Source organism: Oikopleura dioica, chromosome 1 (genome assembly GCF_907165135.1).
Source record: "Oikopleura dioica chromosome 1, OKI2018_I68_1.0, whole genome shotgun sequence".
In the NCBI taxonomy this organism is placed as follows: domain Eukaryota; kingdom Metazoa; phylum Chordata; class Appendicularia; order Copelata; family Oikopleuridae; genus Oikopleura; species Oikopleura dioica.
Window position 1 is genome coordinate 3,126,768 of NC_137291.1, and position 11,657 is coordinate 3,138,424.

Consider the following 11,657-nt stretch of genomic DNA (forward strand, 5'->3'; position numbering starts at 1 on the left):
ATAAACATAGATTTAATGACAAATTTCATTCTCTGGAAGAATAGGCTTTCTTTTGGGAACATTATACTCTCAAATACCAACTATAAAACTGGGATCCATTCAGAATAGACTATAAAATGCTTGAGGTAAATCTAAGAGGAGAGAACGCCAAAAGAAACAAACAACTGCATTTTGGTGTTGGAACAGAAATTTTAAATTTTTGTCAGACAAAAGTTTTGTCTTGCATATGAGTAAAGAAAAGAATCCAATGTGAATAGGTTATCTGCTAAAATAATTACTATGACTCATATTATTTGAGTTTGTCAAGAATCGTTGTTGATAAACTTAAAGAAATCATATACATTTTATTCGACAATATTTACACATTGATCGTTACAGATGTAATTACTAGGCGTTGCGCCACAGGATGTTCTCTTCGACGCATTTATCTTTCAAAAAGCTCCGAAATCATCCTTACCAAAAAAGCCCTAAACATTCTAGAGCCCTTCCGATGCACCAACGGTGACACAATCCTCTTTAGTTTTCAAATAAGTACTCGAAACATCCTTAGTGAGAAAACTCTTACGTGTAGCTAAATCTGAAGTGATTGTTCGTCCTTTAGAGTTTCTCGTGATTTTCGTGGATCTTCGATTTTTCGAGCCCATCCACCTTGGGAACGAATATTTTGCCAGCTTCGCTCGTATCTAGAAAAGTTTTGCTTTCGACGGAAATAAGGGGGTTACCCTCGATTTGCATCCATTCCAGCGTCGGCGAAAATCTTGCCCGAGAAAAATGTACATGAGAGGGTTTATCGCGCTAAATTCCAACCTCATTTTCGGCTCGAAAACTTCAGTTTTACCTGGACATGTATGCAAGACAGAATGTTACATCAGTTATTATTTCGCAGTTCTCCAAAGGGATTTGGAAGCCATGCGCTTTCACCAAATGCCAAGAATACCTTAAACATAAAAAAGGAGAGATTGAACTCAATTAACCATGGAAGCCGGCAGATGACGAATGTTGAAAGCAGCAGGGTCACGAAACGATTAAGCTTTAGAGAGGGATAATCGAAATAGGAGAGTGAAGTATTCATCAAAGTTCAATCAGGTTGTTAGGGTTAGGAATCAATTTCATCCCTTTCCTGTCTTCTCGCCGTTGATTCCTTATTCATCGGCATTTTCAAGTGTATTTTCGCCTCCTTTCATTACTGGTTAACCTCCTTGCCTCCTCCAAAAAACCATATTCTCTTGGTTAACCAGTGTTCCTTTTTCATGCCATATTTGACAAAGGGCTGTGTCACTGTGTCCGTAAACGCGCGCCACATCGGGTTGTCTTTGATGTCTTTTGACACGAAGCGTTTCGCGCGTTTTTCAGTATGCTTCACTTTCATCATAATACGTCCGTAGCAATAGCAAATCACCCCGAGCGGGATGATGAAGCCGAGCACGAAGATCGAATAAAGATACTGAAAATACAATGATCATCATCAATTTTCTTGTTTTACCTGAAGAAGCATCTTTGATTTGGTAGTTTGGCATTTGTGGAGGACTCGTTCTTTGAGCAAATTGAAGATATCAGCCATTTTGCACTCAATTTCGTCGGATTTTTCGTCGGAATCGTCGGTTGGGAGACTGTTTAGACCTAGCAAAATGCATTTTCTGTCAAATAAAAGGGTTTGATTATTGTTTTTTATGCCCGAAAACTCGATAAAATTGAAAGAAAGCTTAATTAAGGGTATCACTTTGCTAATTCCCTCGATGAATACGGTATTCAGAATACCTGATAAATCCAAAGCTGGAACTGGGCTAGCTGACGAGTTGAACTGGATTGGCGGAAAATCTCGTCGATTTCGCATGAGAGAACCTTCTTTTTCATCAATTGTTACAGTATCATTTGGCCTAAGCACTGATAAGGCTATTTTCATGATTATAACTTACAGTGATAGTTGATTGAAATTTACAGTGGGCAGGTCTTTCGGCAAGTTAAACCCCGGCATTGGCAAATTTCCAGTCGGAATCGCCCCGAAATCCATCCCCCCGGAAAAGGGATTTGATGTAACGGGTGCTGCTGGTTGTATTTGCGGATCATCGTCTGAAGATTGATTGATAAATAAAATCAAGGAAGAGGAAAGTACTCGGGAATTTTTGAATGCACATGAACTGGCCTTCGTTTCCTTGAATTTGAGTGTAGTGAAGAATTGGCGAAACCATGGCGATGGAAATAAACCAAACAACGACGCAGACGGAATGGGTAAAAATCGGCGGCTTTGGGCGGGATTTTCTGACCCGAACGACCGTGAGATACCTATCTGTCGAAAAGGTCCATTTATCGAAAAATTGCGTACGCCAATTTGCCGAATGTCAAATGATTTGTTAATAAGCAAACATATTTGTCCGAGAATATCCTCCTTACTCTTACGTAACTCGAAAAGAAGAAACCTTTTCCTACAGCCATTAGAGATATGAAAAGAATGGAGTTGAAAAAATTGATCATTTTCAAGCTCTCATTCATTTTACAAGCCATCCAGCCAAATCGCCAACTAGAATTGTTCAGCCTCGAATCTGCATTTAGCGGAAGAGTCGTCTTTCAAAGGGATTTTGAAGAGGAAAAACGATGACATCGTAAGACATTGTCAGACCTTCGAAGATACATTTGAGGGGACATGTTAGAACATCGAAAGAAAGAGAATCTATGGGAGGATGTTAATGTGTGTATAATCCCGCTCAAAAGAAGAGTATCGGCGAGGGACAAGTGAATAATGTGGACGGTTTAAAAAAGGGATAATCAAGTGATTGAAAAGCTTAAAGCTCGCTAGTCAGATCATCCCAAACGAAGCGGTCTTGACCGGCGACACCATCAGCACGAGAATAATTGCCAAGTTGGCGATTAAGCCGACAGAGAAGTACACCAGATAAGTAATGATCACAGCATATTGCTAAAAAGAAGTGAGAATTTAATCGGAACGAAAAAAACAATACAGTAAAAACCCGAAAATTGGCCGGTTTTCGGATACAAATTCCCGAAAAAGCGGCCAAATTTTGGGTTTTCTGTCGGGTAGTCAAGTTTCGCCTTGAAAAAGCGAAGTTTCGAAATTTTCGAAAATCGGCATGATTTTCACATTTTTGAGAAATTTTATTCAAATTTTTGCTTGCTTGAAGACATTTTTATTTGAATTTTGTCATTTAAAATGATAAATACACCTGAAAAAAGATTGAAATGATCAAAAATAGCATCATTTGGGCCCAATTCTGATGGAAAATTTTTTACTTTTGAAAAAGCGGCCAAATTTTGGGTGGGCAATTTTTGGGTTTTCACTGTACAGGACAATCAGACAATCAGGACGAGTTTTTTCGAATAACTTGAATTTGCAAGTCTGATTGGTCAAAGATTTGACCAAATTTTTGGTAAAAATTCTCGGATTTACCGTGGATTCGTGATCATCCCTCGTTCAATTAGGGCTAATGAAAAATGAGACATGATTGGTCGAAGTCCATGAGTTTGCAATCTGATTGGTCGAAATTGAGAAAACCATATTTTTTAGGATCAAATGAAAAATTCGAGTAGAAAAAAAAGTTTAACAATATTCTTTATTGTAGGGAAGTCCTTAACTTACATTCCAAGCCATTTCGTCCGTCATCCCGTTGTCCATGATTGGTTCTAGCGTTTCATTTTGCGCCGCGTAATTCTGAAAAAATACTTTTTTCTCTGAAATCAGGAAAAGATAAATAATCCCCGGAGGAATCTGGGATAATGACGGTCTCGTCGAAGCGATGAGTCGCGCCCCGGGGCGAGAGAGTGTAGATACTAAACATTGCACTTTGGCGCCGTGATCAGTTTATTTTCTATTATCTTTTCTTGTTTGCAAAATGTATTGGAAAATATCTGATATGATTGAACTTGACAGATCTGTATGCAAGCGCAGCGATACGGTCTTTTAATATTTTAGGTAGTGGACATAGAAGGTGTCAACTATTATTTCCGACTGTCCAATTTGATCTCGGGGCGTCTCAGGACAGACGCAAAAATTAATCTTGTAATAACTAGATTTTCATCATTTTTATTAACAAAAATGAATTTCGATCGCCTTTATTTTAATGTCACTTAAGGGACAAAATTCCTTCAAAATATTTCTCTAGAATTTTAAATAAAAGACCATTAATGAAAATTTAACGCTGCACTTATATTTTTATCTGTATCAAAGAACTTTTGAAAGACAATCATAAGCCATTCACAGAGTTTTGCGCCTAAGGTTCTAATCCTCAATCATGAAAAACGCTATGAGTTAAAAATTACCTGAATATTCGGGTAGGTTTCATTGCAGTTATTGTAATGGTTATTATCAACATATTGCTGCACATTCGCAAAACCATTAAAAAATCTTTTAAGCGGGTCGATTGACGACAAAACGATGAAAGGACAACTTATTTTTTAATAAATCAAAAAAGCTCTTTTAGAACAATTTTTCTTTCAAGTCAAGAAAGAAGGAAAAATCATCAAAGAAGACTTCTGCTATTGAACAGAAGAAAGCCTGTATTTTCTACTGCTGGACTCGGCAACCTGTGTTGGAAGCATGAGTCAGGGTCTGAAAATTTTTTTATGAAGAGCCCCATCGCGGCTTTTTTCAAAACAAAGCCGCAGAAAATAGAGAGGCGGCTTTTCATTCATAATCTTTCAGACCCTGACTCAGGTTTTCATACACTGGGCCAAGTTCTAGTGTTCTAGACCCTTCCTAGAAGAAATTTCGTCATTCATCTTTTTTTTCTTCAAAAAGGCGTTTTTCCTTCTCTGGACCTGTTTTCTCTTTAAAATTATCTAAACGCGTCCAAAAACGCGAGCAAATGTATTGCACTGAAAACTGTGATAATATGTATGCTGAACACGGAGAATGATTGATGTATAAATATTAACGAGGCGGTAGACGAAAAAATTGCTTGGAGAAGGTTGAAAACGGTTTCCAGTCACAAATGAGGTTTTAAAAGCATTTTCCCTTCATAAAATCCGATTGCGTCGTGATTGTCTTTAAATTTTTATGGCGCAAATGAAATGGTCAGTTCAAGGTGATAGAACGTCTAGAAAGATGCTTATTCTTTACTGATAGGCCGGACAAGACGGCCTACCGGTAGTAGGGGCAAGATTCTAACCCTAACAGATATACCCCTGATCGAGAATTCCTCGAAGAAACATTTGGATATCATAATCATCCGGGATGAATCATCCCCCTTAACTTCTCATTACACGGGCGCGCGACTAAGCGCTCAAAACACGGGGTCCAATTATTGGACCACAATGCATTATCCAGCCCCGCGCGGCGCGCCAAATTCAGAGTGTGAAAAACAGCGCTCAGGACTTTTGGCTCTAATTGACGTTTCCGTCGGGTAAAAAAGCTCGTGAATATATTGCTAGAAAGCTTGAACCCTCTTCTATAAAAGTAAACAATTGTAAATGGAAAAATCCGTTCCGATTTTTCACCAGAGAACGAAAGAGAAATCTGGCGCAAAACGCCACCACTTTTGAGTTTTCACTCGAAACTTCACAGAGTGGTTCGTTTTTGTCTTGTCAGCTCACATTACAAAATTCAGGTCAAACAGATAACTACAACGGGAATTACAGGCGGTCAAAGTCCCCGTGGTCCAATCATTGGACCACGTGCATTGGGAGCCCCTCCCCCGTCAACAATTTTCCTCAAAAACTCGTTGAGAGCAATTTTTGATCATTAAAAATCTAAATTTTTAGCGAAATTGGGACTTTTAGTGATTTTTGTCCTTAACCTTAGCCGGTCAAGGTACTCCAATTTTGGATCATGGGTCATTCGATCGCATTTAGCTTCAAAAGTTGAGGAAAAAAATTTTATTTGAAATTCACTTTGAGGAGTATTTTTCGATCGCCTTTCGACTGGTAGGGGTTTTAACCCGTTTCAGATTGACCAAAATGTTGGCAGAGCCTCATTTTCACGAGAACTCAAGGCGCCATATATGGCGCCGGGTAATAAAAGGAGGTACTCCATATATGGCGTCCTTTGACCGGTACCCGAGCTTTTTCCCGGCAGCGGGCCTATAAATTTTTCTCGAAATAGATGTTATAAAACTAGTTTTTTTTCATAATAATGATAAAATATGATTTTCATCTGGAAAACAAGCAGAAAAAAGCATTATTTAGCGTTTTTCATCCGAAATCAGTTTTTGACTTTTTCTCGTCAATGATCATCAGCGAGAAAATTTTTTCGGATTCATAATTTCTTGGAATTGATACAATTAATCCATGCTTACATTAATAAAAATGATTTTTAATAAATTAATATAAAAATTTTCAGAAAAATTTTGATGATTTCTATTAAAAGCCGCGCGGCGCCATATTTGGCGCCTCTTGGCCGGTACCCGGAGAAAATCATTTTTGGCCGATTCTCAAACGCGATTTTGAGGGTCTTAGAGTCAAAAAAGACCCCCAAAAATGAAGCCTCAAAATCGTTTTTTGACCTGAAGAATCCATTTCCGGGGTCAAAATTTTTAATTCCGAAAATCGATTTTTCGAAAATTGTTGACGGGGGGGGAAGTGGTCCTTAAATAAAGTGCCTGATTATTAAATGAGTGTCTGATTATTATCAAAATGTCTTACTTTTTCGCATGGATGCGTTTGCAAATAAGTCTCGATTCTCCCGAGCACCCTTGCTTGAAAAATCTCTTTTGGAGGTAGTTCTCTTCCATGATTTCATTCTTCTGATTTTTACTTCTCGTTTTTGCTCACATTGACCTCAAGTCTTTTCTCATTCTTTGACAGTTATTTTCGGATTTGAACGGCTCAGGTGACTGAGGCCCGAGCAAATGGACTAAGAGAGAGAGAAAAAGTATAATTGTAATTAATGTAAGTGACGAAAATGTCGATATTTCTCCGTTTTTGTCTCCGAAGCACAATTATTTCGGTTTTCTTTTTGAATTAAAAAGTGTGTTGAAATTATAAAAATATAGAAAGAGGGATGAAAGATCCAAATCTAATAATAAATCGGATCCAAGAGGATATACTCCTTGAGTGCATCTTTATTTTTAAGTTTTATCGGCCTTTTTATCTTATTTTTCTTGGAATCCTCGAAGAGACACTGTATATAAAAATATATAATATATTTCATATATATATATATTATATATTATATATATATTGATAAATGATGACATCTCGTCGATAAATGAGTTCGTTTTATTTGCAGTGGCTTAACGTTTTCGGAACAGCAAAGTTCCATCATCAGAGCCGAAGTCTTGGAATTACTTGTAAACCTTCCAAAAACAGACAAACGTACCTTTTGGTGAAAACTGCAGAACTGATCAAGCTCCCAAAAACAACCATCCCTCCAGATAGTGTTCTAGAGAATTTAACCCATTAAAAACTCGAAAATTTGTCAGAGGCTCCTACTCAATTTTACGAGTTTTTAATGGGTTAAATTCTCTAGAACACTATCTGGAGGGATGGTTGTTTTTGGAAGCTTGATCAGTTCTGCAGTTTTCACCAAAAGGTACGTTTGTCTGTTTTTGGAAGGTTTACAAGTAATTCCAAGACTTCGGCTCTGATGATGGAACTTTTGCTGTTCCGAAAACGTTAAGCCACTGCAAATAAAACGAACTCATTTATCGACGAGATGTCATCATTTATCAATTCTTATGGCAAGCGACATCAAGATTTCAAGTCCTTGGATACTCTTGCAAGTAAATTGCACAGGACCAGGCAAACGCTGCATTTCTTAGACAACTGCGTTTCTGATCAAGTACTTCCAATTTTTACCAAAATCCCAATTCAGGTGGTAAAATTTTGTAAATGGGGTCGAAATAAAATTAAGCGGGAACGATTAAAAATTTTAATTAATGAACAAAAAATCTGTAGTTACAAACTCGAGGAAATTCGAATATTATTCAATGAAAGTCTATCCAAATTTTTTGAGAAAGAAGGTATTGGTTGTGAAAAAGAAAAAATGATAATAATTTTAGATTTAGAAAATCGTGCGAGAATCCGAGATGAGGAACGCGACAGAAAAAGACAATTAAAATTCGGCAAATTGAAAATTCAACAATCATTTCGGAAACCACTTAAATATGAAGTAAAAAATTTTTCAAAAAAACAAATTCCTACTAATATAATAAACATTCTAGAAAGAGGTTGGAAGGCCCCTCTTGGGGGGCGACCGCACTCGATAAATTTGCTCCAACAATTTGATAGCCTGATGGGCCATATAATAAAATATGATCAATTTCAACAACTCACACCAATGACTCAATTTCAGTTAAAAGGCAGATTGACTTCGATTCACGAAAAATTAACTACTTGTTTCGGTAATGACAATAGTAACAGGATGATAAGACAGTATTTACGGGAAAACAGGGAAAGTGTGTTTGTTTTATCGGACAAAGACTCAGTTATTTTAATTTTGGACCGTTCTCAATACGAGAATTCTATGCATCGAGAATTTTCAGATAAGACAAAATTTATTCAATTAAATTCCGATCCAACTGAGGAGGACACTTTGGAAATGAGGCAAAATTTACGCAAAATGGAAAAATTTGCGGACAAGAATTTTTCAATAGAAATAAACCGGTTTCGAGGATAAAAGACGCATATGGACTTGGCAAATGCCATAAAGAAACTTTCGAGCAGGAGCTTAATATGAGAACTATAGTTTCAGCAAGAAATTCTGTTTGTGAAAATTTTCATAAAAATTTTTTGGCAAAATTATTAAATAATCTCAAAAGCAAATTCTCACTTCGTGGGTCTAAAGAATTCGGCTTATGGTTTAAAGAGCAAAAATTCAATTTTGATGAAGTTGATTTTGCAAGTTTTGATATAGTAAAACTCTACCCAAGCTGCGATACAACTCACCTGATTCATCTCCTCTTGAAAACAATTTATGACGATAATTCGCCATCCAAAATGTTACCTCGATACCGGGATGAGAATAAAAGACTGCTAAGACCAATTCCAAAAAATGTTCTCCGACCAGTTTTGGATTCAGTTTTGAAAAAACTAACTGCATTTCGGTTTGCAGACAGAACTTATCGTCAGATATCGGGTCTATCAATGGGCGACAGTAGTTCTCCAAAATTAGCGGATTTCTATCTGTTTATGCTTGAGAAAGATAAGATCGAAAAACTTATTTCGGAAAAAGTGATTTTAGGCTATAAAAGATTTCTGGACGACACGATTGTCTTTTTTCGACGCGGTTCGTTCGAAAAAGTCAACGAAGTTTTTCAAAATTTGCATGAGTCTCTTAAAGTAACTGTTGAAAGGTCAAGTCCTGAAGGGATAAAATTTCTCGACTTTGTGGTCTATCCCTCGGAAACAAACACCCTGCAAATTCGTAATCATCGAAAACACACTGTTCCAATGAATTTTGTAAATGACATTGCTCCTTTGTCATTGAAAAAGGGTATTCTAACGTCAGAATATAAAAGGGCTTTATATAAACACTCAGATCCGAAAACCCTGGGGGATGAGTTTATAGAGATAGAGGAGAAATATCTCGCCCAAGAATATCCCTTAGAAATGATCCGTGATGTAGAAAAGGTGGTGAAAGAGGGAAGGGTTGACAAGAAAGATTGGAAAGAGGAAAAAAGTTTGCATCCAGAGAGGAATTTCACAGTTTCTATCCCCTTTACGTCCCAAAGGGTGTCCCGGATAACGAGGGAAATGCGTAAGATTATCTCAACCTTTCTTCCCGAATTCAGCCTACATACGGCGTTGAGAACAGTATCGATGAGAAACACGATTATCTCCAATCTCTTACCTAAGCCGGAAGAGGAAAAGGCCATTAATGTGGTGTATTCCTTTGTCTGTAGTTGTGGGGAGGAGTATATTGGGGAATCCGAAAATTTACTGATGAGAATTCGCGACCACGGGCAAAAATCAAAAGATACAGCTGTATACGCACACACTCAGTCATGTGAGCTTTTTCAGACAGGATTTAATGAAAAGTATCAGCAAAATAACCCGAAGTCCCGGTTTGAATATCTCAAATCGAAATTTACCCTGCTGCATAAGAATCTATCGTATGACAAACGAAAACAAGTAGAGGGACTTGAAATTTCGTTGAAAAATCCCAGTTTAAACAAACAGATACAGCATAGGAAAATCTTTATTTTGTAATACCAGTCAGAGGCATTGTAAAATTGAGTAGGAGCCTCTGACAAATTTTCGAGTTTTTAATGGGTTAAATTCTCTAGAACACTATCTGGAGGGATGGTTGTTTTTGGGAGCTTGATCAGTTCTGCAGTTTTCACCAAAAGGTACGTTTGTCTGTTTTTGGAAGGTTTACAAGTAATTCCAAGACTTCGGCTCTGATGATGGAACTTTTGCTGTTCCGAAAACGTTAAGCCACTGCAAATAAAACGAACTTATATATATACTTATTATATATATATTATATATTTCAGTCTTAAGGGACCCGGTTAGGTAGCGCCGCGCCGAACTTCAAGCGCTCGCCGTTATTCTTGCGAATGGGATTTTTCAAATTTTTTTTTTGCAAATGATATCTACAGCTCTTCAGCTTTCTCATTCAGTTTTCCGTTTTTCTCTATCACCACTCATTGATGAGATAGATTAAAAAAGGGGATCGCAACTTCAAAAGGCATCAAGTCCTGCAAATTTTATTTTATCTTTTTGAAACCTGCACCATTAAAAAGCGCATGAAATTCTCTACAGATTCCACCTAATGCGCAAAGCTGAAACATTACTTATTTCGGATCAAAGGCTGATAAACCAGAGATCTTAGCGCGCTCAGCACGGCGCGGCGCGACAGGACGCTATTTTGGGCTCCTGAGACATGATTCCAGCAGGGCGCGCGCTAGGAATTTTTGTTTGTATGACCCGTATCGCTTATTAGTACTGTTTCAGCTTTGCGCATTAGGTGGAATCTGTAGAGAATTTCATGAGCTTTTTAATGGTGCAGGTTTCTAAAAGATAAAATAAAATTTGCAGGACTTGATGCCTTTTGAAGTTGCGATCCCCTTTTTTAATCTATCTCATCAATGAGTGGTGATAGAGAAAAACGGAAAACTGAATGAGAAAGCTGAAGAGCTGTAGATATCATTTGCAAAAAGAAAATTTGAAAAATCCCATTCGCAAGAATAACGGCGAGCGCATGAAGTTCGGCGCGGCGCTACCTAACCGGGTCCCTTAAAATGATTTCGCGTCTGAAAATTCTAAACCAATCAAAGTTCCGCATTTGGCCGGTGAGCCAATCAGATTTCGGCAGAAGAAAATTGAGTTTTTATTGCATTTTTATGACCATTTTTAAATTAAAAATTGTTTATTAATACCTTCATCCGAATTCTAACCCAAATCATACCATAAAGATACGAATTTCTCATCAAATATATCCACTCACCGATAAAAGTCGCGAAATTTGAAAGTTTGAAAACTGAAAGATGCATTTCTCTAGCCATCGCGGGCTGAAATTCGGCGTCATTATGAACTGCGATGGAAAACTCATTTTGCAAAAAGCAAGGAAATAATATCAATCTCGAAAGAGGTTGAGCCTCGAATTAAGGTCACTTGCAAAGGAGAAAAAAAGGTTAAGCCCTGCGAATTGGCCTTTTTCATAAGTCTGTATTTTGATTTCTTAGATTAATTTATTTATTAATTAAACCACAGGATATCGAGCTGGCAAATATCAATAAGAAGAAAATCATAGACTCTTCATAAAA

The 11,657-nt window shown here is 37.4% G+C and overlaps 1 protein-coding gene and 1 long non-coding RNA gene across 2 annotated transcripts; both read right to left on the reverse strand.

Moving 5' to 3' along the window:
- Positions 1-343: 343 nt before the first annotated feature.
- LOC145711556 (uncharacterized) lies at positions 344-2,378 on the reverse strand. Its single transcript, XM_081789247.1, has 10 exons — positions 2,114-2,378; positions 1,917-2,070; positions 1,759-1,877; positions 1,484-1,620; positions 1,196-1,444; positions 975-1,030; positions 839-937; positions 723-795; positions 474-683; positions 344-413 (listed from the first exon to the last, which is right to left on the reverse strand). Exons 1-9 carry the CDS (start codon positions 2,187-2,189, stop codon positions 477-479), a joined length of 1,170 nt encoding a protein of 389 aa, XP_081645373.1. The 5' UTR covers positions 2,190-2,378; the 3' UTR covers positions 344-413; positions 474-476.
- Positions 2,379-2,429: 51 nt separating this feature from the next.
- Positions 2,430-4,382, reverse strand: LOC145708992 (uncharacterized). The gene is made up of 3 exons (XR_014134870.1): positions 4,273-4,382; positions 3,593-3,664; positions 2,430-2,914 (listed from the first exon to the last, which is right to left on the reverse strand). It is a non-coding gene; the product is annotated as an uncharacterized LOC145708992 (long non-coding RNA).
- Between the last annotated feature and the right edge of the window lie 7,275 nt (positions 4,383-11,657).

What these genes read in the sequence shown, in the direction of transcription:
- LOC145711556 (XM_081789247.1), bottom strand. Translation starts at nt 2,189, where the DNA reads ATGGTTTCGCCAATTCTTCACTACACTCAAATTCAAGGAAACGAAGGC. An exon ending in AATCAAAGATGCTTCTTCAG is followed by an intron (nt 1,445 to 1,483) that starts GTAAAACAAGAA and finishes TTGTATTTTCAG; the next exon opens with TATCTTTATTCGATCTTCGT. An exon ending in TTTTTGGAGGAGGCAAGGAG is followed by an intron (nt 1,031 to 1,195) that starts GTTAACCAGTAA and finishes CCCTCTCTAAAG; the next exon opens with CTTAATCGTTTCGTGACCCT.